The sequence below is a fragment of the Channa argus genome, chromosome 24 (assembly GCF_033026475.1).
Source record: "Channa argus isolate prfri chromosome 24, Channa argus male v1.0, whole genome shotgun sequence".
Taxonomy (NCBI): domain Eukaryota; kingdom Metazoa; phylum Chordata; class Actinopteri; order Anabantiformes; family Channidae; genus Channa; species Channa argus.
In genome coordinates this window covers 644,522-671,190 of record NC_090220.1, presented here as the reverse complement: position 1 = coordinate 671,190, position 26,669 = coordinate 644,522, and the positions used below count along the sequence as shown (strand labels likewise).

The window sequence follows — 26,669 nt, the reverse complement described above, 5'->3', positions numbered from 1 at the left end:
GGTCCTGTTGAGAAGCACCAGTGGCAGCTCCCACACTTACACCGGACAGAGAGAACGTTTCCTCCACAGCTAAATGTTTGCTTTCGCTTTTATAGACATTCTCCACCTTCTCTGGTGTGAAAACGTTGTTCCAACAAAAGCTGCTTGGGACAACTCCGTTTATGAATCAGATTGATGTCTGCTTCATTATAATGATCCAGAGTGAAGTGCTGACTACAAATGTGTGTGCTACCTCCTTGCACCTTAAAACTTTGTTGTTGGTCGCCCCCAATTCCCTGCACCACTTTTGGAAACGAGCAAAAGAACAAGTTTGTCTATTTCTTTGCACCGAACTCGAACTTTCAGGTATGATACAACTCAAGTTTTTAGATTCTGCAATTGTTCCCATGTAAAAACAGCTGCGTCCGGTTGAGAAATGCGGAAGTGTGAGAAGGGTCTATTGTTATTTATCACTGTGTTTATGGTGATCCATATTTAATAGAATAGAAGCATAAAGTAGCTTTGGCAACACAAAGTCCACCTTTTGAAGCGTCCCAGTCAGAACCCAGACCGCAACACAATAGAGCCGCTGTTGAATAAATTTCATTGAGCCATTCACACCAGGCATCCCAAGACTATTGCTGAGCTGAATCAGCTCTGTATAGAAGAAGGGTCAAGACTCCTGAAAGTTGTGCAGGTCTAATCCAAAGCCACAGGAAGCTCTTGCTTGAAGTTAATTCTGGTGCTTTAAACACGGTTCAACCATAGTTCTACTTTTTCCACCATTTGTATGTTTAATGATTGTGTTCAACAAACACATGAAAGAACACAACTGTGATTTATTAGCTTTTAAACATTGTGTTTGTTAAAATGTATGACTTTGGTGTTGAGCAGATCAAATTTCATGACCAATTTATGCAGAAACTGTATCTCCAGAATCCTTTGCTAAAGACAAAATATCCCTGATTTTTAGCTTTATGACAATACATTTAGATCTCTATCCAGTTATTTTTAGTGAGATTCGGAAGCAACCCACTCAAACTGCAGTGAGGCTACAATAAAGGTTTTACTGGATGTTATTACGCCAAAAATGATCAAACAATAACACAACATATCTGTCTGCAACATAAAGATGCAGACGGATATACATAAAGAGAAATTGTGTTGTGTTTTGGTTTTTGTCCAGTGTGTGGGGACATCCATGGGCAGTTCTTTGATCTTATGAAGCTGTTTGAAGTGGGGGGATCACCAGCCACAACACGGTATCTGTTCCTTGGTGACTATGTCGACCGTGGCTACTTCAGTATTGAGGTAAAACCATCACAGTATCTTTAAGCACATGATGGGGAGGACAAACTGTAGAAAGCACCATATAATCACTAAAAATAAGTTATACTGATGTCTGCAGGTTTTCTTGTTTGGAATAACACTTCATGTGCTTCTTTTAACAGTGTGTTTTATACCTTTGGTCGCTGAAAATCCTCTATCCAAAGACGCTATTTTTACTTCGTGGAAATCATGAATGTAGACATTTGACAGAGTATTTCACCTTCAAACAAGAATGTGAGTACTGCTCAGTGTTTCTGATGTTGTTTTATTTATTTCTGTGTTGCTAATGTCATGTGTAGCCTGGAGCTCTTCTTGCAAAAATTACAAGTATTGCACTTGTCTTTTGGGACTGTCAAGTTATTTTTATAGGGCAATGCTGAAACAAAACAAAAAGAAATACTGTGAGCAGTTGAAATTTTAGGGCTGGAGCAAAACACATACAACACACAGTGCACATACATGCACAAGGTAAAAATATAAAATGGAAAACATAAATAAATTAGTTATCTTGTTGCTACTGTTAATAAATGGTTATAAATATTACCTCTACTTTAGTCCTGCAGATAAATCCAGAACAGTAATCATTCATTGTTTTTCTTTTAAGATTTGTTTGTTATGTTTTGTAAAACAAACATAATTATATACAAATGTACTAAAGACAGAGTTTCTTACACCTGAGAATGTTTCTGTCTTCTGTCAGGTAAAATCAAGTACTCAGAGCAAGTCTATGACTCATGCATGGATGCGTTTGACTGCCTTCCCCTGGCTGCACTCATGAATCAACAGTTTCTGTGTGTTCATGGTGGACTCTCACCAGAAATACACAACTTAGATGATATTAAAAAGGTAAGAACTTATTATATCAGCACTACCTGATCTTACTGAAAATTGCTAGGTGAAGCTGTGCTTAGTTTTTATAACTTACATTTTGGCGCTTTCAAGTTGGATCGGTTTAAGGAACCGCCAGCATTTGGGCCCATGTGTGACCTGCTGTGGTCTGATCCTCTGGAAGACTTTGGCAATGAAAAAACTCAGGAATATTTCAGCCACAACACAGTGCGAGGCTGCTCCTACTTCTACAGGTGAGCTTCTTCTTCCCTGCAGCGATGTCAGTCCTCTGGACATAATAATAATATTAATAGCTGTTAAAATAGATTTGTAATTCAGCTGGTTGTTGTCCATCATTTGAAAGATGGAAAAAAATAAGTGCATAAATAAATAGTGCAGAGTTGGCAAATTTACTAAAAGATGTAGTGCAATATTGATTTCATGCAACAGTAGTAACAATAAAGAGAATGTTTACTCCTAATGTACTGTAAATGCTTTCAGCAATCAGAGTATGTTGTCCTAATCTTTATTATTGTTGTTATTATTATTATGATTTATGTGTTTCCGTGCACTACTGCAACTAGAAACACAGTTCAAACTTCAGAACATTCAGCTTATTAAAACATGTTTTCAGCTTTTTAATATCTTTACACTTTTTAAAATATTCAGCTTTTTTCAGCAATTTTTCTCTCATTCATATGAAGGGAGAGACTCCTCAACTACTCTTCACTTTCAGCTATCAGCCTTGTATTCCACTTTTTATTATCCTTTACTGTTTTTGAATATTTCCAGTTTTAGTTTGAGGTACTTTTTGGTGAATTTTCAACTTCTCCATTAGTTTGTGTTACAGATTGTTGGCCCAGCTAGAGTGGGGGCATCACACGCACTCTAACTTCTAGCTTCAACTTTTAGCAAATTTTCTTCTTTTCTTTAATCAACTTTCATATTTCCTCAGCAAATTATACATTCAAATGTAGGTATTGTTGTGTTCATTCTGGAAATGTAACTCTCCTAGTGACAGGACTTATGGTCCTTTCAGTATTTGGCCAGAAGTGGAGAGAGTGCCGTCTGAAACTCCTGATGGACACCATGATAATGGAGGTCCCGAAATTCTCCTCAAATCACAAACAACGGCTGTTTTAAAATCGCCACCCTGCAACACTTTAAAGGCTTCTGCCACTCATTTGTTTTCTTTTTTTTTTGTTAACAGAACTAATACTGTTTCACATTTTGCAAGACAAAATCTGAGCAGTTCATAACCTGTCTTCAGTAAATGTGAGTGAACCAAGTCATGTGATCAGCCTCAGAGGTTCACTGATTGGACAATTGGTAAAATCCCTTCAACTTTCTCCACATTGAGATGTAAATGGTTCTGGATAAATTGACCAGTTGAGATTTCAACTTTAACATGATGTTCTGAAATGGTCATAGTAGTTTATAAATATTACTTCAGCTTTTTTCTGCTTTGCTTGGAAAATTCTTTTAGTGCATTCACAGTGCATTTTCTTTTTGGAAAGGCTTTCTCTAGTTAAAAAAGATAATTAATGATAAATTATTTATGCATATGAAATATTTACCATTTCATATTGGTAGGGATCGTATTGCTACTATTTTCCTGTATTTTTTTAGTAACAGAACGTGTTGCTACAGATGAACAATTAGCTGAGTTAACCTGGAGTCAAATGCAAATAGAGGCAGAGGTAGGAATACATGATAATGGGGAAAACTGGGAATGGATTTGTTATGTAACTATTCAACCTCCGTTACACAGCATATAAGGACTGAGTACTGTCCTAATATTGTTGTGAGAAGGAAGAGAGCCGTGGGAGTAGGTGGTGAAAAGGAGAAGAGATTAGGTGGCAGTTATGTGAGTTTTCTTAATGAAGGTTCAGATCAGAACAGGCCCCTTCTAGGAGCTGATTTGTATCTGCAATTAAAAAATTAAAAGTCAGGGAGATTTATTCCTCCACCAACAGGGAAATGACATCCTGGACATTGTAAGCAAGTTAACTGCAGTTCGGGTTCACAATATAACCCAACTGTAATTCTGATTTCAGGACATGCAATTAATGCTGCCCATCTTTTCCTAGAAGATTTTTCACATATTTCTGTTTAATATTTTTTCATCTCAAGGCCTTTGGTTTTCATTCCAAATCTAAGCTTGAAAAGAAAGAGGTTTGAGAGCGAAGAAAAATGCTTTTAGTTATTATTATTTACCAGCTACATTATGTTTGTGCAACAGATGCCAACTTAATTAAGGGCAATTGAAAAACTCTTCTTGTTAAGGAGCTCAAGGCCATTTATTCCTCTCGTACAACTTTGCAAAAATGCCAGTCATAGTGAATTCTTGACAGATATCTAGCACATTCTTTGGAAAATGGTCAGTAGTACTTCAAAACCACACCTGACACATGATTGTTCATGAGGAATTATTATAATGTGTAGGTAAAGCTTATCAGCACTCATGGACAGTAGCTGATACAGACAATAGAAGTAGGTGAATGGAATCTTAACCTTTCACTGCTGTTTAATGGTCACTGATAAGTATTCACATTTAGAGCAGAGCTTAGTGAGGATCATTCTGTAGATGTGTGGAGGATGCTGCTATAATAGTCATCTACCTCCCTATGGCTTTTCTCTGCCTTCAGTCTCAAACTTACCTCTCCATCATTATGAATTTTTCCAACTATACAGTATGTATGAGAGCCACATTGTCCTGGAGACTTTTGGGAAATGCAAGAACATCTCTATCTGAAATAGTGTGTATGTATAGAGCTAGTTCAGAATAAAAACATACATTAAAATTCAATCAGTTATGGTGAAGTCATTCCACTGACATGTACACGCAAACAGGCACTGAAACATTCTGCAAGATTATTTGCTAAACATGTGCAGCAAAACTGATAAAATTGCGAGAAATAGATGTAAATTACAGCAGAAGACTGAGTGGTTAGAGAGTTTTGCACAGTAAATGCCATGCGTGCCTGCTCTTCATAATTCACCTATATCCTCTTTTAAAGAAATGATGAAATTACTGGCCATACAAAAATCTATATTCCCCAGTATTTCAAATTTAGCATGTACAGTAGCTTTCATATATCATACAGTATCTCTTACTTGTGTGTAGGCACAGCACTACTGCAGGCTCGTCCGGGCTGAAAATGTGATGTAATAATCTTGTAATGCTGTAACACGTAATGGTTTGTCACATTAGACTAACTACACGATAATTTCTGGGTTTTTTCTTTCCCAACCTTTGTTCATATTATTACAATGACGAAGACTCATCTGACCAAAACTAATTTATCGTGCAGTGACTATAATTAGAAAAATTCTGCTTAGTGATTAGGAATATGACTATAAACATGAGTTTCTATGCTTTGGGGAATCAATGTGCTGACCACCAGCCTGACTGGATTTTCTCAGGGGACAGAAAAAACCTCAGAGTTTCACACTCAAAGCACAGCACCCATACTCATTTGACAGATTTCTCTCTCTATCTCTCCAGCTCTCCCACTCTCACTCTCTCCCCACCTCAACTCCCTCCTTCTTCCTCTCGCTCACTCTCTCTCTTTCAGACTCACCAACACATAATTGCGTGTTTTTACCAAGGGAGGAGAAGGAATGTGATCTGTTGGCAAGCCGTGTGTGTGTGTGTGTGTGTGTGTGTGTGTGTGTGTGTGTGTGTACTGTGGGGCCTCGCACTAATCAATAGATACTGTTGGTGTGAACAAAAAATACATTTGTAAACAGCATGCATTGAAATCTCTTTTTTTAATGCCATTTTATTTGTGCCAGAACTATGTTGAATACTGTGAAACAAAAATACTGCTTTACAACTTAATGTTTAATAAATGTGCTGCAAACATTGGCCTCATTTCTACATTAGAAATGCATTGCAAATGTGTTTTTAATAGCTATAGTTATGTAACATTTTTTGAGAACAGCATTTTACAGTTCTGTTAGGGTGCATTGTCAGCCAAAGTAGAAAGGGTTACAGCATAGTGCATTTCATGCTGGGGCGTAACTTAGCTATTCTTTCTAATTTATATATTTTCCACCTAGGGAATATATAAGCTGTGTGTCCTAGATAGGTGCTCAGGGCAGTCTCCTTGTTTTCCTTTTAGCACAGACCTTTGAGCATTTAAATATTTTAAACACTGAAAATTTGATGGGTCTGTGGCGTGATGACTGTAAGAGCGGATTGTTGCTGTATGTCACAGCATTTCAGCTTCTTAAATTCACCGTCTTTCTCTTCATTATCACTGTAAATTGGGCTTTATAGGTGAGTAGAAATAGGCAGATTATTTGATAGCATTAAATAATCTGATCCTAGATGCAACCTTATGATATGATGATATCAAAGACAGCAACAGAAAGTATTAATAACAATGAGTAATCTATGTTTACTTTCTACTGGGCTTCTGATTGTCTTTGCTAATAGGTCACTCATTGTATTGCTTTGGATCATACCATGCTTTTTGAAAATACAGTAAATATGGATTATTGCAAACTGTAATTAGCAGATTTAGGTTGTAAGAACGTTTTTGTCTCTCAACATGCCAGCACAGAATCTTCTAAAAGCAAAAATTTTCCCAATAATAAACTGATGCTCATCAACCCACTAAAATATGGGTTGATGAGATTTGCAAATCATTGTATTCGCTTTTTATTTACATTTTCATCTTCCCAACTTTTTTGGAATTGGGGTTATAAATAAAAGTTTATGTTTGGCAGTAAAGGAAAAATGGGAATAAATATTTTATTTGTAAACCTTCCCTACAGGGAAGTGACATATTGAGTAGGCAATAATCACTGGATTATAAAAGAGCTAATCAAATGGTAGCTATTTTTATTCTAACCCAGGAGTTGTTTGAAGTAATAAAACAGTTTGTGAATGATATACCACAGCCCTGTTTTGTTTTTTTTAAATTGTACAATAACTGTGGTGGGAACTGCTAAATGGTTCTCTGCAGTTTTTGTGTTTCCTTTGAAAACAAATCCTGGTCCCGAAACATCTCCCTCTCTGATTCTGTCTGAGCTGTTATCACCTTTCTCCATGGGACAGCTCTTTGTCCATCTGGACATAAAAACAGGGAGCAATTAGGTGATATTAATGGATTGAACAAGATGTTGTTTAGTTGCATGTGCTGTTACGATGGATAATATTGGTGCCCAATGAAACGCTTACTGATTTTTGAAAATGTTAAAATTCTTTTCTATTTTTGTATGTGCCATTCAAAAGAAAAGCCAAACATTTTAAAAATAGGTTAATTAGATACAACACAATAAAATCTTTGGGGCTGAAACAATGACTGATCAATAGAGCTGTGAAAAGTGGGTGCTGAGACAACGTGATTAAGTTCAAAATGTTTGTTTTTCAGTCATAACAGTGAAATTCAAATGGCAGGGCACTACCAGTATAAACAGATCTTTTAATAACAAAGGCTGAGTTGAATATGCAGCAGCACATTAATGCCATGTGTGACAGTAATAGTGCACTCAGTCGTCTCCCTGAGCCTGCGTGCAGGCTTCACTCCCTTTCAGGCACATTTCCCGTCAGCTTATAGCTGGGAGACAGGAAGCTATAATTACTGCTTACTGGGATAGTTTGTTTTATTACTGCAACAGGTGGCTGTAGGATTGGGTTTTCACACCCTTGCATCATCCTTTCAATAAAACATTTATGATTTTTGTCGTTTCCTTTTTTCATGAGTGAACTATATGAATTAACAGTATTTAGTCTGTAGTCCTGTTGTGTGACATAAAAAAAGACCTTTTTGAATTTCATTTCTGTCAAGATTTTGTGTTTAATTGCTTTGTTCTTTGTCCCACTCTTTTGCTGGCTCAGCTCCTTTACTTTAAGTAGATTAAATTTTGTCTGAAACCAGTTGTGTTTACTCTTTTCCAGTTATCCAGCTGTATGCGAGTTCCTACAGAGCAATAACCTATTATCAATTATTCGAGCACATGAAGCACAAGATGCTGGGTATGTTATCACTACGACACATCCACAAAAGCAAAAAGTATCTACAGATTTACATATATAAGAACAAGCTTTGTCTTTCTTCTTTCTTCACCTCCACTTGTCCATCTTAAAGCTACCGGATGTATCGTAAAAGTCAGACCACTGGATTTCCCTCCCTCATTACCATCTTCTCAGCACCAAACTACCTGGATGTTTACAACAACAAAGGTCAGAAACTCCCTTTGCTTATTTTATTCCCACATTTGTTTCGGTGTAGAGATTCATTTGCGGCACTAGCATTTGATTCTGCTTTCTGTGTGATTTTACTACAAAGATAAATAGCAACCCTGGTGTTTTGAACGAACGTGTCCCAATTCCAGCATCCCAGTAACATTATGTCAGTACCACTCGGTTTTCTGGAGCCAACAAGAAATGTCCTTTTACGTTTGTCAAAACAGGCTCCTCTTACTATTCTTTTCACATGTTTTTAACAGCACAAACTGGAGTGTATGGGTTAATGTAACTGCATCTAGCTTGTGAGCAAGCATAAGAATGCTTTGGGGAGCCCCCGTTTGTTTGTGCTCTCAGATCTGTGTCTTGGTTGCCATGGGCTATGGGAGATGGGGAGCGTGGGAGGGACTGTCGGCATCGCTGACTATCTCTGTGTGGCTTTATCCCTCTTGATGTAACAGTGTCAGGAATCCTTGGCCTCCGCTAGGCCATCTAGTGGTTGAATATCTCATTTTCTGCTCTGTTTTTGTTGGTGCTACATGAACAAAAAAATACTATTAAGCTAATATTAGAAAATTAAGTAACACTACAGTACATAAATACATTTGCAGCATATATGAAAAGTTGTTATTTAAATGGATGTGACAGTGTGTGATTAAAGGATCCTGCACAGTGAACACATAAATGATACCACACAGAAGGTTATACAGTTAAGGTTAAACATTTCTTACAGAATAATAATTTTTTAACAAGTTATAAACTAAAATATACATGCTTTGGTCAATACAGCTGTAACCAAGTCTTGTTTAATTTAAACTTTAATAATTAAAAGAATTGTTCTACATGTAGTAAATCATTACAGTGATGCTAATTTGGTGGCAGGTGACACTGAAGACTTGACTATTTTAAATGTTTGTTAGATAATACATTTTACATTTGTTTTTATCACCAGGCTATAACATTATGCAAGATGAGAATTTAATTCTACCACCTCTCCTCTACTTCCATCAACAGCTGCTGTCCTGAAATATGAAAATAATGTCATGAACATCCGACAGTTTAATTGCTCACCTCACCCGTACTGGCTGCCCAACTTTATGGATGTCTTTACCTGGTCTCTGCCATTTGTTGGGGAAAAAGGTGTTAAGTTTTTGTAGATCAAAGTCTAATAGTCTGATATCTGTCATTTCAATACGACACTACATACTGTCTCACTGGCCTACTGCTTAATGACTTTACCTGTTTCCTACATTTGTTCCTTTCCCAGTCACAGAAATGTTGGTGAATGTGCTGAGCATCTGCTCTGATGATGAACTAATGAATGATGAAGATGAGATATTTGATGGTAAGAAGTCTTATAGATACTTTAATATATAATGGTTTGTATTTATCGATACTGTATCATGGGTTTATTTTTGATTGCATAGACAACTTTAGGTCTTTCGTGGAATGAGATCTGCACACAGCTCCTAATTCACTAATATTATCTAATATTCCAATACAGTATTTCAACATATCAGGCAGTATTCAGTGAACCTAGAATCTAGAGTTTTATGGAGCATGCATTATATAGGCTTATAATGAGAGCATATACCATTCAGACATAACATTATGGTCACCTGTGCAATGTTATGCAAACCAATACAGTGGCTCTGCCCTGAATTCTACTTTTACAAGGTTATAGTTTTTCAGTCCGAAAGGTGCTAATACTACTATAAAGGAGTAGCGGAGTCGTACTGGAGTGCAATAAAAGAAGAGGTGGTTCAAAGCTTTTGGCACCCTATTTAAAATGAATGAGGTGTATATTTTATCAGAAGCCTACGATGACAGTATGTACGCATGTTTCTTTGCAGCCAATGCAGCTGCAGCACGCAAGGAGGTGATCAGAAACAAGATCCGTGCTATTGGGAAAATGGCCAAAATGTTCTCAGTTCTCAGGTAGACTTTGTATATCAGAATAAGTATTGTATGGTGTATTTTGGTACATGTGTAGAGTCATGTGTCTCACAGAGTAAATTAAATATTCTTTTGTCAAAGTGGGGAGAATTTTATTTTATTTTTTCTGTTTGATCATCAAGGTTTTCTAACCTGTTTGCCTGTCTGTGTTTCCTGCAGAGAGGAGAGTGAAAATGTGTTGACGCTTAAGGGCCTGACGCCCACTGGCATGCTGCCGAGCGGTGTTCTCTCCGGAGGCAGACAGACACTGCAGAGTGGTGAGTACAACGCATAGCGCAAGCCTATCACCTTCATCGTCTTATGCTTCATTTCTTCATCTTCATTTTCTGTCCTACCACATTTCTTACCTTTCTCTTTCTCATTTCCTGCCTTTAAGAGTGTAGAGCAAGCACCGATTTTTAGTTTTACCTGAAGACACAAAACAAACTCATCGGAACATAGCCCTGTTGCTGAAAAAGTTATTACAAGTAGCATGTTAGCAAGCACACAAAGACCACCATGGGAGGCCTATTTTTCACTTGCTCAAGTCTAATTACTCCCTTTTTTAGTTGTTTCTCGGCCAACTCCAAAATCTAAAAATTATGTTTGTTTTCATTAACCCCTACTTTACTGCACCGCTCCACCTTATGGCCTGAACTGCATTTAGCTGTAAGCTTAAATAAGCTATAGACTGAGGGGGGCATGGTGGCTCAGTGGGCAGAGTATCCATTGAAGGATGCATCAGGCTGCAGGATTGAATCCCACCCCACCAGGTTTGACTCCGCCCACCCATCAAGGGCCACCTTGGTGCCGTTCCCGAGCCCAAGCTGGGCGCTCTGTCCCCCATAAAATGGGAGGGTTGTGGCAGGAAAAAAACTCATGCTATATCAACGTGTGGAATTTGTTCCGCTGTGCCGATCCCTGAGCCGAAAGCCATTGATCTTCAATAATCTATAGAGTTCAGTATGTAAAGAAACACAGATTTTATAATCTGCAAAATCTCTCCTATTACCGTAAATATATCAACATTATATATATCAACATATTACAGTCTCAGCCATTATTCTTTTCACACAATGTCTCTCATAATCTGTCTCTCTGTTTATTGATCTATATTTGTTATTATAAAATTTCTAACCCCAGATTGATGCTAATTGTATCAGTATGAATGCATTGCGCTCCGCTCAGTTTGGCTGCACTGCCAGTGAGCATGTTTATCTCATTTGGCCTAAGACAAGCCACCTTTTTGCTGGGGCTGCATTTAACACTTGCATGGCTTTATCAGGAGTAACTTGTTACCCTCCTCCCCCCTCAGCCACCATTGAAGCCATTGAAGCCATCGAGACACATGCTGAGGACGGAGAAGGTAACTCTGTGCTCCCCCTTCCACCCATCCACATATTTTCAACGTGTCCTGCTACAGAGGTCATTTACAAGTTCATGCAAGCAGCAGCTAAAACAACAACCCCATCGAGCAACATTTTACAGGATGAGTTTAATGGTAGTGTGGCTGGCACTTTATTTTGCATTAAAGAAATAAACCTAGATGGTTGGATTTTATTTAGAACTGAAAGATATATTTTATAAAAGTGAGATAATATTCAACTTATAAATGGTGATTATTTATAATTAACTAACTGTCTTCTAATAGTTTTCTAGGTCACACACTTTATGTGCAGAGTCGGAGGGAACTCTGAAATTATTTGTTGCATATTTAATGCTTTCCTGTCTCAGGGTCCTCTGTGCGTACCAACCATGCTCTCACCCCCATCCACTGCCTATAGCAACAGAGAGAGGCTTAATGTAGACGCATTCATGTATGTTCGTGATAAATAAAAACACTGCAAAGTCAAGTGCTGCTAAGAGGTGTATGGCAAAAATACGTAACGCAATTGTTTTGACTTTGGCTCATAAACAGCCTCCATTTGGTTGCATGCACAAGAGCAAGAAACAGACAAGACCATCAAAATGAAATGTGCATCCTGATGCCTGATATGTGTGAAGTGATATGTCTGAAGTAGTTACTGCTCACTAACCAAGACGCTTCATATGAGACAGCAGCTGACACCAGCAACACAAATATCGAGTCCATTGGCAAAAAAATAAGTAAACCGGTTGAAATCAACTTTATTTTTGAATAAACGTACATTTAAATTGTATTTTAAGTTTTTCACTATAGTTGCAATGAAAAAAAAACAGAATTAACTAATGGCATCTAAATGATTGTATTTGTATGTCTTGTTAAAACTATAGATTAGGGAAAACAATCTTTGCACTAATGGCAAAAATAAAAGCCAATTTAATTTTGAAGTTAACGAACCTACTCTCACATGTCTTTTTAACTTGTGACTCACAGTGATGGCTTTCGGACCAAACAGTTCTAGGAACTTATTTTTAGGGACTAGCCTCTGAGGAGCTTCCCTCAGAACAATTTCTCTTCAGGGGCCCTCTTTCTGTTTGCATTTTCACCTCAAGTAGGAATTAGAGTGAAAGAGTCTGGCCTTAGTGTGCATTTATGTTTTCTTATATTGCTGTGTGGTGAATCTTCTCAATGTTATAACATTTTAAATGTCATGAACCACGGCCAGCAGTAAATTAACACACTATTAGCTGAAATAAGGCTGTTCACCTCCCCTGGAATGAAGGTGAGCGTCGGTCAATAGCTGTCAGAGACCTGCTGAGGTCTCAAACAAATTTATAAACATATATATATATATATATACACTTTAGATAAACTAACCACGTCTTCTATATCTAAATGAGGACTTTCTCACATTAAAAAGTATCAAACTGTAATACAGCAGTGGCCCTAGGTTGCTAATTGCAGCTTTCAGTCTCCTCTCTGCACTGAATTGAAGGTTCAACCTTTCCTTTTAAACACGTTAACATGGTTCCTAATCGGCCGAGACGTAACCTGCCCTGAAGTAGGAGCTAAGCTGTTGATCGAGAGAGGGTTGTAACAGCTTTTATGGTTCATTGATTCTGCAGTTCAGACACACATCTGGTTCTATAAGCTATGAAAATGTTCATCCCGTCGAAAGTACCTTTAGTTTCACTCAAACGCTTTACAGAAGTGGTTATTGAATTTAGTAAGTTTAGGAATTCTTTACTGAAAAGATATCAGCTGAGGAATTTGGAGGAAATGAATAGAGTTTTGCAGTAAATGATAAAAGCTAAAAAAGCTGATTTAATTTTAAAAATAGAAATAACTACAACTCATTTTTCTTCCTTTTTGTGTAGCATTTGGAGCAAATGTCCGATTGTTTTAGCTTCTGCTTTGCCAGTTCACTACTGTCAGCTGCAGAGATAACTCAATAACAGCATATACCAGTAGTTTGTGACACTGTGAAATTTAAATTATTCATTTAAAACACGTCTCCTTTGTTGAAAATGGGTCATTTGGTTGTAAAGTAATTCCATGCTTGCTTGATATAAAAATTCAGTTACTCATCAGTTCATGACATTTGTCGTATTTTTCACTTCATATTGCTCCAAGTGTTTTTGAACATATGGAGACAGATCTGGACTGCAGGGAAGCAAGTTTAGCATCCATCCTCCCAAACCATGGCCTTTGAACTGTGCACTGATAAAGAGTCAGGGTGTCTTTCTCTTATCCTTGGCATAGAGGAAGGAGAAACAGAATTCCAAACAAAATTTGAACTTTGACTTGTCAGACCAGACTACGGTTTAACACTTTCCCTTTGTACCAGCTCAGAGAAGGCACCAACTAGTTAATGTTGTTTTCTTTTTTTTTCCTTCATCATGGGTTTTAACTTCCATTAGTGGATGCTGCAGCAAAATGTATTCAGTGGCACCTACTGTTTTTTCCAGAGGTGGTGTTCCTCGGCCTATTTCCTCTATAGACCCATGCCTGTCCAAAAATCACACCAACTTACTATTAGTTTTCTTCTTGTCCCTGAATTCTACAGCATGTTAGGAATGTTTTTCTGAATGTAAGTTGTTTAACAATCTATCCAGTCTCTTAGAGTTGTGAGCATCAACGGATTCTTACCACTGAAACTCTGGGATGCTTTTTTTGTATATCCATGAAACAGACTCATGTGTTGTTCCTGTACAGTTTTTAATCAAATATAATCTTAAATAATTAGCAAATCCTTGCATTCTGTTTTTATGTACTTTTTTTCACCCAGTAAGTTTTTTGGAAATGGGGTTGTATGCCTTCGTAGGTTATAATGCATAGAAAATCTTAACAACACTTAATTTTGGGAGCAAATATACTATATCATATTATATTGGGTATATTATGAGATTTTGCCATTACAGCACAAGGCTAATCCGGTTTTTTGTTTCTTTTTTCAGCTATCCGCGGGTTCTCCCCACAGCATAAGATCACCAGCTTTGAGGAAGCTAAGGGTCTAGACCGCATCAACGAGCGTATGCCACCTCGCAAGGACGGGGTGAACCATGTGGGTCACTCCATGGGAAAGATGAATATGTCAGAGGCAAATGGTACGGATGACAACAGCAACATCCAGTGATGTGCTGTCTGAGCCTCAGAACCGTGCCACAGTTGCGCTGTGCAGCAAGACATTGCCAAATCTGAAATTCAGGCCTCAGAATCATAGAAATCAAACAGGCCCACAGACAGACCATGATATCTGCAGCAAATCTAAAACAGGTGAAAAGGTCATTTTTTTCACGACAGTGTCATTGCACAGTTGTGGCCGGGGGGGGGGGGGGGGGGGAAACCTGGGGTTTACAGCAGATGGCAGGGATGAGGAGGGGGCCGCAGGCTGCAGCTTGACAGAAAACGTGGTTGAAAGTTGTTTCTGCCTGTCGTTCTTTTTCTCAGTTCAATTTCAGACGAAATTGTTGGGGTTGTGTTGTTCCGAGTGCTGATAAAAGTCTGCTCCTTCACTACAGGGCCTGACAGAAGATGTTATTGCAGTATCCATATGACACAAATCATTTAGTGTTTTATAAAGTGTATTATGAATCACTTACAAATTCACTTCATAATCTTGTTTACGTCCATGTTTTCCTAGTATTAAGAAGTCACAACACAAAAAGCTGAATTTGTACCTCTTAAAACTTGCAATGCAGTCTTACCATCGGACTTACCTTTATTGATTTACCTTGTAGTAAGATGATGGAATCTGCCCGAGAACTGGTTGCTCATGTGTGCTAACAACTGCGGCCTAACCACCAAAGCCACTGTATTCTGAGCTCAAACTCCATCGTAGAAACCTGTCAGTTCTCTCCACCAGAGCTTCTCTCATCAGCTCCTTCATTGTCAGTCATCTCCTAGCAAGATGTAACTTGGAGGGGATTAGGAAAGAAAGGGAGAAGATGAGAAGAGCCTTTGGAAGATTTGGTGCCTCTGCTAACTACAGGTACCTCAGCATTGTGCTGTAAACACTAGAATTTAACACCACAAACTGTCCTCAATATCCCATTTGGAGATCTAACATCCTCAACATCTCTATGCGACTCCCCGAAGGTTATACATAATTGGGTTCAGATCATCCTCAGAGTTATTTTCTTCCTCTACACTAACTCTTTAAAAATGGACCAACAGAGAAGCATGGCATTTGATAAAGCTGTAGCTCACACATGTCCCAAAATCCTGCATTTCACTTTCTGCAACTTAAGTGCATTCTCCACTAAAGGACACTTTGGATTATTATCCCTCATCTCTTCTGTATTGCTTGAACTTAGGTTTAAAGTAAGCTGCATTAACACTTGTTCCTGGATCTCAGAGGAAAACAGAAGAACTGATTTTGATCTTTGGGAAATACCCTCCTGTTACACACTACCTGATTATTTCTCACCTGGTTGTTGCAAGTAAATAATATGGGCACGTTAGCGCCCCTTGAGTTTTCGCACTTTTTGCTGTCCTGCAAATTCAATGAGATTTCAAGAGCTGAATAAACCACTATCAAAGAAAGAATGGGATTCTACAAATTTGCGAATGCAAAAAGTAAATATGTTTGGTTTAAGATATATATTAAATAACCACACATTATTGTAGATTAAGCAGGTCAACCTTAAAATGGGGCTCATCCTGAAATGTAAGGAATTTAAACAATATCTTTATCAGACTTAAGTTAATTTGTGCTGGTTTGAAAGCCATTCATATTCCATCTAGGTGTGTTAAACATGTATAATTTCATTTATTGAATCTATTTTTTCTGTGGAGTACAGTGGAGAAACGGGCCAAGAAAAACTAAAACTAACAAGGGCACTCCCTGTAGTCCACATGAAATATCAAATTCCATGTCCAAATATTGTGCAAAAACACGCTGATGAAAAGTCAGTTTGTATCCGGCAGTGTGCTGTATGTGTGTTATTACCGGACAGAAGAGGAGAAAATAAACCGTTTCAACCTTTCAAAAAAACTTAAATAAATTTGGGAAAATCAGTGCCAGTGGAACCCCAAGCTCATGCAACATATTATAACATGAATTTCTAGACTTTCCTTACATAAGTTAATATATTTTGTATTTTATATTCCATCTTTCTATAACTGTATATGTCTTAAGGATGGACAAAAAGTGATTTTTAACACAGCATCTATGGTATGGAACGCATCAATGCATGCAACTAAGTTCCTAATTGTTATGTGAGATTATAATTGTGATAGTTGTGTTTTAAATAGTAAACTTGAATTATTTTATTTTTTGATTACATTTGTAGTTTTGTCTTGTTTTCTACATTTTATAAATAGGTTTCCTTTAATTGTTTTGTCCATTATTTCATTCTGTTATTTAAATAACCACTGCTTTTAATTTTATATTGATTTACTGTATGCAGAGGTGTGAAGCCTTGTGTTGATTTATTTCCGTTGTACTGATGTACATAAAATGTTTAATAGTGTGAATGAATATAATCTCAGTGAAAAGCAACTTTCAGGCTGTCAGAGCATGATAGCATGGTTTTCAAATGTGACTGAATTGGACACACGAAAAAAAAAGAGTCATGTGTCGCACTTATGTTTAACAGGAAACATTGTACTCTGGTTATATTTATTGCTGATATTATTATTGTTACAATTTAGCTTATGGTTACTTTACTTCCTCTGTTTCTGGTTCTTGTATGGTCTACATGCATATTTCAACAGACTAATATAATGGATTTTATCTGGCAACGTTTTTTTTATTATCTATGGAAATATGTTTTCGCATTTGACTTCTTAAATGATACACACATTGTAAGCATGCCCTATGGGACAAATCACATTTTTTTACTCTTGAATAAAATATGCATGAGCAAAAATGTGCTGCATTATTTGAAATCCAGTAATGGAGATGTTAATGCTCCTTTATACTTTTACTCTGACTAAAGTGCGATGCGCGTACAATCCCTCAAATAATAAATGTCCCCATCTTGTGGTGCCCTGAATGTAAAGCAAAGATAGTAAAGCGGCCTCTAGTGCCCTACACTATACCCCTACAAGTGAGAAAACATGGTTAAACAAGGAAGATGTAGTGTCCTCAGAGCATGTCTGTTTGTGTGCGCGGTTTTGAGATGCATACTGTGGTTTTTTGCATGTCACATGTCAGCTAGCACATCACCCACACAAAGCATGTTATTACGCTCCAAATCTGTTTTCAAGTCTAGACACATAGAAGGCTCCAAAATCGACCGAACCAAAATATTTTTACAGAAAATAGAGAAATACAACACAACACAATTGAAACATGGATACTAAATATAGCCTCAACATTAAACAGGAACAGTCTTATGTGTTGACAAAAGAAACTGATCTTTTCTTCCTATCCTCAAAGGTGATGCTCTGCTAGAAGAGGGATTATCTACCATTGTCCTCAGGGGCCTCCCTCCCCTGCTTGTTTTCTAACCATCCCTGAACTACCCACTGGGTTTTACATGGATCAGGTGTGTTAAGTCAATCAGAAGCTGGAGGAGACAAGAAGACGGTAAAAATCAATATGCAAAGTTCTTCATTGAAAGGTTGGATGCAAAGCTGCAAATACAAGGAAGGAGATTAAAAAAATAGTGCATTTGCATCAGTCATTTGCAAAGAAGAAACTTCAGTAGATGTTTCAAAAGTTTTTACATTTATCCTGTAAGTGTTGCTGGGGGAAAAACATAACTACCTTAGAATGTGTAACTGAGGAAGGCTCAATTACTAGAGCTGTATATCTGTCTTTTTCATCCTGCCTGTGGAGCCTCATGATTTCAATCTCTCTCTGCCCCACTACACCTGCCAATGACCGTCGCGTTTATTAAAGCAGGTATACTGAGCACTGATCGGCAGTAAAACTATAACTGCATGTCAAACACAAACCTCAGCCTTAGCAATACTGATTCAACAGACTTCTACATGGAGTAACAGTGTTAGTGGTCTCACCTGATCAAAACTGGAGTTTATTCCTGTACTTTCAGTGTAAAATCACGCAGAGCTAATTTCACACTGAGCCAACAGGTGGCTTTTCTTTTTCGTGGTATTAATTTACATTTTCCACAAACTGTCTCTATCCACACCACACGTGCAGTAGCCAGCTTAACGCAGCAGGTCCACTTTGTATGGCCCAGCTCTTAGTCTGACTCCGCCACTGACTTTGGAGTCAACATCAAGCCGATGCGGGCTGTTGTGCAGATTTCAGCGCTCACTCCACCGGATATGACGTAGCTCTTGTCCCGCATCCACCGCTTGTGCATCGCAACCGTGGGGGATTCAACCTTACAGGATGGTTCTTCAAACACGCTAAACCAGATTGCAATACAGTTAATTTTCATAGTTTGAGCCTAAAAATGGCGCAGCTGCGGGTGTGTTTGTGTAACGAGCACCGCCACCGTCTGCTCATCGGACAGCGCGTAGGTCGCTGAGTGACTGCGGGCTTGCACCCAGCTAACAGCAACATTACGCAGCTGTCAGTAACCAAAGCTAATCGGCTACCTGACGTTAGCTCTTCGCTGTCTGAGACTGACGCACATTACACAAACGCTTGGGTCCGCAAAATCTCCCCGTGACGCTGAAATGGATAAAGAGGAAGCGGACCGGCTGATAGAAAAGGCCAAGCTGTGTCTGCGGTCCGGACGGAAAGATCGGGCGCTGCAGTTGCTTTATGAAGCCCAGAAATTGTACCCGAGCGGCCGGAGCAGAGGTAAAATTAGCCGAGGCACGTTCTGTAATGGCAGAGGAGCCAATGTTGGTCAGCTGGACATGATTGTTCTTACAATGTAGTTCCAGATTTCAAGGTGGATACAGACGACTGCTGTTTTAAAACCGAGACAACCCGCATGTGTATGAATTTGTGTATTTCAGACAGCGTGTGCAGGCTGACATTTAAAGCCCCCTTCCCCCTGGCAGCTGACATACAACACCCCGAACTGTGTGGCAACCCTGGGTTTAAATCTGAATCTGTTTTCAGTTACTTCAGCTTGCAGCAGAGCCATAAGTAACGGTATCGTGTAGCGGTCATAGATTACTTTAAGGCCTTTGAACGCGACATGCGTGAGACATTTAAATGGGGTCAGCGTCAGCAGTTTGCATTATACCCAGTGAGTGAAATACGTTTTGTTGGCCTGTGGTGGCCAAGACACCTATCAATGTGTTTGCATTATCTGTGTTGTGTGTGTGTCCAAAGATTTGTGTTGGTAACCAAAGTAACCATCATGTATCTTTTCAAGCTTTCTGTATTCACACCTGATTTGCCAGTTGACCTCTCTCGCTGTTTTCTTGGTTGTAGTGCTGATAGATGCCATATTAAGGAACGGAGGCACTGCTGCTCCAGAAGCAAACCACATACCCCCACCCTCAGGCTGGAGAGACGAGGACATTAGAAGCAATGAAACGAGGAACGCTAGAGGCGATGAAAAGAAGAGCTACACCGAGGATCAACACCAGGGTGTCCACAGGTGCTCAGCAAGCTATTCCATATGTTTTTGATGCAGTTAAACAGTGATAGACTCCCCCCCCACACACACACACACTCTGTCCCTCATTATGTAATTGTGGTTGTGTTACAGTAACCTCACAAAGTTATCTCAAACTAGTTTTAATATTCCAATTAAATAAAAATATTTAAAAAAAGTGTCTGCCCTCTGTAACAGAGCGATATGCATTTCTTTTTAAACAGGAATAAATTATAGTAACAGTATTTGTAAGTAAATTAAAAATATTCCCTTAACAGGGACCAGAATCGCCATTCACTTCTTATTTCTGCATGTCATTACATGCAGGTACAACATCCACTTTTGAAAGGAGCTATTGAAGTTCCTGGAAGCTAAGTAAAGCTGTGTTTCAACATCTGTGTTATTGCAGGATAAAGAGTTGCAAGGACTTCTATGAAATCCTTGGTGTTCCCAAAGATGCCAGTGATGAAGATTTAAAGAAGGCATATAGGAAGTTGGCCCTCAAGTTTCACCCTGACAAGAACTTTGCTCCCGGAGCCACAGATGCTTTCAAAGGTTCAAGCTTTAGCAAAACAAAATACATTGTCCATTTAATTGTCTTTTTTGTGTGTATTTTTTTACTGTCTCTTAATGACTTCACTGAGGTTCTTTTTCTTAATTGCAGTCTCTCAGCAAATCAGAAGTTGTGGTTAATTCACAGCATCTTTGCGCCACCACTCTGTTGTTTAAAAATAACTTGTTCATCTTGCTGGGTCCTCTTGTTTAACCAGATTAAATAAAATTATACATTTTTAAGAATTTTCCTACTGTCAACAATGCCACGAAAAGTCCCAAAATAATAATGACTGCATCCTGCGACTAACAAGCAGCACGCGTGTGTGTAACCTGATTAAGCTTATTTATCTGTGCCATAGACTTAGTAATTTTGTCACGGTTCCTCATGAAAAATGTAACCTCAGTATTTTATCTACAAACAGTTTTACAGATGATAACAGTGACATTCACGGTCTCTGAAAAGTTGTTCTCATTGCAGAAGCCAGTGAGCATGCTCGGAAACACCTTTTGTGTTGGAAACAGTTTTTCTTGACCTTTTCAAGTTGCTCTGAAGGGCATTAGAAAATGAAGTGTAAAGTCTTTGTGGGAATGTCCAGACTTTATAATAATCTATTTCCCATTTGGAGATGTGCTGTCAATTTCTTTGTCAACCCTCAAGAAAAATGTCCAGCTCTCTGGGCCCCACCTGAAAAGATAGAGCGTAATATAAGCTTCATTCTGGTTTTTCCCATCCTGCAGCGTTTTCATTCTGCAATGGGTGGGATTGCTGAGCTCTGACTGTGGCTGCACCTCAGTCACTCTGTCGTTCTAAGTTGATAGGAAAACATTAAATATTTGTCTCTATGAATTCATCACATCTGTCTCATTTTTTTGTTTTTCAGTCACATATTAAGACTTGAAGTATTGATCAGTCCATTAAATTTTTTTTCCTTTCTTTTCTAGAGCAGCTGTAACAAGGCAACACAATTTCCCCATGGGATCAATAAAGTTGTTTGAATCTTGAACAAGCTTGACACAAACTAGTGAAGCAGTGTGAACAGAACCCATCATCTGCAATCATGCTCAGTGGCCTCTACCTTACATCAACTGTGAAAGTGTAATTAATCTGTTAAGCTGTATATAGATAAATGTTGTCCATATTTTTTAATGAAGCAACATCTCACCCAGATCAACTGTGTGGTTCACTGATGCATTTTTAATAGTTATTGGGCAACAATGGAGTTTTACGGCACAGACAAATAAACTAGATGCGGCATTAGATGCACACGTAATTCTTATTAGATTCATTCATTGTTTTGTTTTTCATGTGATTTGTTAGCAACATAGCAAACCACGAGGCTTATCTTTAAATTAGGAAAGTCTTTGTTGTGCAGTTTGTCTTCATTTCTGGCAGCTGCGTGTGTTCTGGAAACAACAGACTACTCATGTGTGGTCTATAGATGTGGCCTGTACACCAACCTAGTCAGGGGTGGCCGATTACCATAATATAGGAAAAATGAAGTATTCCTTCACAAATTCATAACTTGGTCAAACAAACACGCAGTTTTAGAGAAGTGTGACTTAAACTTTCTATGGATAAACTCCAATGTCCATTGCAAATAGCTTATAAAAATCCCCTGGTTTTCTTAAAGTCAGAGTACTTAAATAATGCTTTTCTATAGATTTATATGCATATTTCAACCAAGAATTGCTAATAGCTAATGCATCTTTACTCGAGCCAGTTTGATCATTGATTATTTTATTTCCCTTTGAACCTAATGTTTGCCAAAACCAAATATTTCCCCCCTCTCTCACCAGCAATTGGCAATGCATATGCAGTGCTGAGCAATCCGGAGAAGAGGCAGCAGTATGATCAATATGGAGATCAATCTGCAGCTACAAGTGCAGCCCAGCACTCCAGTCACAGTCGCCATGGATACCATAGAAGCTTTCACCGAGACTTTGAGGCCGACATTTCCCCGGAGGAACTTTTCAACATTTTCTTCGGAGGAAGGTTTCCCACAGGTGAGTGGCTGTGTTTGGTTGGGTGAAGAGTGCAGTTACATGAGCTCCACAAAAAAAAAAAAGAAAGAGGATTACATGCAAGAATACTTGCAGAAAAAGGTAGCAAGTATTGTTTATGCTATCCATAGTAGCCATTAATTATAGAAAAATGATCTAGTGTTTTATTGTGAAAGAGTATATGATTTAGAAATGTGTGTCTTTACAGGAAATATTCACGTGTACACCAACCAAGGAGCCTCCTACTCTCAGTTCTATCAGCCTCGTCGCCGACGTGCTTATGAGAGGCGCGAAGAGGTGGTGGAGGACAACCAGAGTCAGGTGAATGACTCACAGCCCCAGTATAACATGATGGGGATGTGGCATTATTCTAATCCGTATCATGCACTGGAGAACTATAGTAAAATCTGATTTCGCAAATGCGTTTTTAACTCGGTCGCAGGCCTCCAGCTCAGGCTGAGGCCTATTCAGCGTCACAATTTAACTCTCCTCATAACGGAAATGCCTTTATTGCTTCGAAAGATCATGGTCTGTTTCAAAAATACACATTCTGTGTGGCTTAGATACAGTATAATATGCTTTGTAATCTGTGCTGAATTTATCTTCCCAGAACACCTTCACAGCACTCTTGCAGCTTCTCCCAGTGCTGGTGCTAATTCTCATATCAGTGTTTACTCAGATGATGGCCACTAACCCGCCCTACAGTCTCTTTTATAAGCCGTGAGTCTTTTGCACCCTCAACCTTACTATACTGACATTTAACAGCTCACTGAGTTCTGCCATAGTGGACAACATACATTTAAATTATGTGTTTTGGTTTCAGGGCCATGGGGCTGGTGGTGTCCAGGGAAACGCAGCACATGGGCGTACCATACTATGTTGATAAAAGTTTTGAGAAGGAATATCGTGGAGCTGCTTTGGAGGAGCTGGAGAAAACAATTGAGAGCGACTATATCGAACACCTGCAAAGCAGCTGTTGGAAAGAGAAACAGCAGAGTAAGTGAGCAGTCTGTTTATGTTGGATAATCAAACTTGGATAATCCTCAAATGTACAACTCATTTGGTTGGTCACTGTTAAAGCAAAAGCGCAGTGTGTTTTTTGTCTTGTAGCAGACAGTTGACGAAGAGGTTGAGACTGCTTTCATCTGCTTGTTAAAGAAGCACTACACCCTAAATTATGTTTTGAACTCTACATATAAATTCCTGGTTTTGTTAGCATATGATATCCCAGTAGGTCATTTTTCCAGCAAAAATTTTGGTGTGTAAAGCTAACAGCATTTATGTATTTTTCTTAAGAAAATTAATTTTTAAAATGGCCATTAAAGGCTCATTTCTCTAGATCACTTTGTACAATTACCAACGATATCTTTCCACCGTTCCCTGACATCTCCCATCCTGTTGATGTATCAGTGTCTGGCTGTCTCTGTCTGAGCACAGTCCTGGAGATGGTACGGTGGCGCACACATAAGCGATGCTATCCTCGTCAAGTTGCATTTTTAAAATTCTTTGGCGGCTAGGTCGAATCCTAATGTGCAGTGCCCCTTAAAATAAAACGGGAGCCAGCAGATGGGAGGAGTTTCACTGGTTTCCTGGCAACTGGTTGCCCCTCGATCATATATAGATTTACCAAACTATGTGACATGTTCTATTGTTAAAAGAGGCTCCCAGGTAGATTTATCAAGCAGTGGATAGGGCTATAATCAAACTGTATGCAGGTAGTGGTATCATATGTACAGTACTTTACAGATATGGCATGGTACAGTATTAGTTTTTCATCTACCTCTGGCAGACGGCGAATAAGTGTATTACTGTTTCTTTAGGTGTAAAAGGTTATCGTAAATACTTGACAAAGCTCTATTTTGTCATTCTGCTCTCCTTTTTAGAATCAGACTTGGCAAACCTCGGGCAACTATACCGAGATGAACGATTAAAGCAGAAGGCGGAGTCGATGAGGCTTGACCACTGTGAGAAACTGCATCGACTGGTTGGGCGTCAAAGAGGCAAATGAGGACTGTTTGAGAGGAGCACATTTTTCTTTACAGACTTTACAATAATGCATTTTATTGAAGTCTGTAATTTATCCAATTTGGCCATTTTGTAAAGGAATCTCTTTGGGTACAGCGCAGTCAGTGGGAGAATCTGCCACTGGAAAAAAACGTGCCTTCTCGTGCCTCCTCTTTGGTGGTAGGAAATAGTTGTATGTTAGCTGCCAACACTCGCTGTGGTGGTAGCAGCATCCAGTGCAAACTCACTGTGGCAGAGTGTGGGACGTCTCAGAGCCCTAAAACTTTCTTATAGAAATGGCATGACATATGGGGTCTCCCTACGGTGTTATGATGATAGTTGTATGTTTGGTTTCATTTGTTTAAATTTTGTAGTTTACTTGTATTTATTTTCTTGAAGGTTTTCGTGTCTTTGCATAAATCTTAGCTGTATTTATTTAACTGCTAATAGATTGAATGCTAGTTGAGCATCCTGGCTCATCTGTTTGAAGTACAATGACTTAAATCGCACTGTTGTCTTTGAACAAATCTCTGAGCTTATGTACTGTGAAATGCAATTATTATTATTTTTTTTTATAATTCAAATGTAGACAAATCGGGCATGACAAATGACTATCATCTATACTCTGGTTAATCAGGTAGTTGGACCTCCAGCACTATAGGAAATTGGAGGCACAGTAGATTATAATTTCCAAAATATTATCAGATTTATTCTGATTGATGTGCTTCTTATAAAAGGCTGTGCTTGCCAAATAATTGAGCTGTCTCCTACAACATGGCGCTTCACTCCCTGCACTACTGCTTGTATAATTGCTTGTTGCACTGGTTATTAAGCTTCTGCCATTCAGTAACTTTTATGTTAGAATTTCAGGTTTGAGGTAAGACTGTTACATGTTGCAGAAAGAGACCATGATCTGGAAAAAAAAAATTTCTTGTTACAAGGAGGCAGCTCAGTTTCACTATGAAGTCTATTCACAGTCGTGCACATGTCCTGATATGTTCTAGGTATTGGAAGCTCTAGGATGAGCAGTATCTTAGTTAGGATACTGTGACTTAAATGACATGTCATTCCTCCATAAACCATATTCAATCTTTTCTTCCTCTAAAAAAACACTTTTCAGCCCCAATGTGTAAATGTTTATAAATCCTGTCTCTTGAATGTTTTACAAACAGGCCACATTTTGTTTGGAAATCTACACTTAAAACAGAACTAACATTTCTAACCCATGTAAGTGTCAGTTGACATAAATAACTTTCTCCCACAGCTAGGAACCCGAATTATTTTCACTCGTCAGATCCTAAGTAGGAACTAAATTTGTGGAGTATCAAGCCTATACAGACAATACATGTTGCTATACACTTAGCCTGCCAAACTGCCTTAGCTGTTCTCATATTTCTATTTATTATTTGCCCGTATATTCCATATTGTCAGTGTTGCATGCTCCCTTTTGTATGTTTTATTAGTTATTTATATTTTGGAGAACGCATCTTCATGACTACTGACAAACTGTAACAAAATGTAATTTAGAAAATTCAGGTCCAAACTGTAAGCTCACACGTGTAAAACCTTTACTGTGACCCAAATCGGGGTTTTGGTATCAGTCAGTGTGGTAGTAGACAGGCAAAATACCAGAAAATAAATTATTTGACCAGTATATATTTTGAAAATATGTGATTTGTTCACTTGTGTTTTCAAGGTGGTTTGACTCTTTGAATTCTTGATCTGTTTGATCAAATTATAAAGCTGCAAATATACAAAAAGCACATCAGAGGTAACTTATTTCTATGGTGTTGCTAATCCAATGTAAAATGTTAGCTTAGTCATTCCAAAGCAAACAAGAACTACTTAAGTTCCAAATAAGAACATACTTATTCTTGCATATTTTGTGCCGTTTTTTTTCCAACTTTTTATGGAGAAAGGGTTTTTTTGAGCCGTACACAGCAATGTTAAGCTGCAACAGTCCTGATGTGGTGTTTTATGGAGCTGTAGAAAAGTCTCT

General features: G+C 38.4%; 2 protein-coding genes across 3 annotated transcripts in view; both read left to right on the top strand.

Moving 5' to 3' along the window:
- The window catches only part of ppp3ca (protein phosphatase 3, catalytic subunit, alpha isozyme), a 28,381-nt gene extending 11,003 nt beyond the window's left edge, over positions 1 to 17,378 (top strand). Inside the window, exons 3-14 of the mRNA XM_067494124.1 lie at positions 1,166 to 1,290; positions 1,431 to 1,542; positions 2,009 to 2,154; positions 2,251 to 2,390; positions 8,048 to 8,125; positions 8,238 to 8,332; positions 9,350 to 9,475; positions 9,603 to 9,680; positions 10,189 to 10,273; positions 10,451 to 10,548; positions 11,586 to 11,636; positions 14,591 to 17,378. Coding sequence (XP_067350225.1) covers positions 1,166 to 1,290; positions 1,431 to 1,542; positions 2,009 to 2,154; positions 2,251 to 2,390; positions 8,048 to 8,125; positions 8,238 to 8,332; positions 9,350 to 9,475; positions 9,603 to 9,680; positions 10,189 to 10,273; positions 10,451 to 10,548; positions 11,586 to 11,636; positions 14,591 to 14,769 — 1,313 coding nt within the window. The 3' untranslated portion in view covers positions 14,770 to 17,378. The remainder of the gene's footprint in view (positions 1 to 1,165; positions 1,291 to 1,430; positions 1,543 to 2,008; positions 2,155 to 2,250; positions 2,391 to 8,047; positions 8,126 to 8,237; positions 8,333 to 9,349; positions 9,476 to 9,602; positions 9,681 to 10,188; positions 10,274 to 10,450; positions 10,549 to 11,585; positions 11,637 to 14,590) is intronic.
- A 1,490-nt stretch (positions 17,379 to 18,868) lies between these two features.
- Positions 18,869 to 26,324, top strand: dnajc18 (DnaJ (Hsp40) homolog, subfamily C, member 18). 2 transcript variants are annotated; one of them, XM_067494120.1, is made up of 8 exons: positions 18,869 to 19,359; positions 19,945 to 20,113; positions 20,520 to 20,665; positions 22,463 to 22,669; positions 22,875 to 22,987; positions 23,277 to 23,386; positions 23,490 to 23,662; positions 24,550 to 26,324. In XM_067494120.1, exons 1-8 carry the CDS (start codon positions 19,233 to 19,235, stop codon positions 24,672 to 24,674), a joined length of 1,170 nt encoding a protein of 389 aa, XP_067350221.1. In that variant the 5' UTR covers positions 18,869 to 19,232; the 3' UTR covers positions 24,675 to 26,324. The 2 variants fall into 2 exon arrangements, with proteins under 2 accessions (XP_067350221.1, XP_067350222.1); XM_067494121.1 differs by lacking the exon at positions 18,869 to 19,359 and adding an exon at positions 19,429 to 19,756.
- The last annotated feature ends 345 nt before the right edge of the window (positions 26,325 to 26,669 follow it).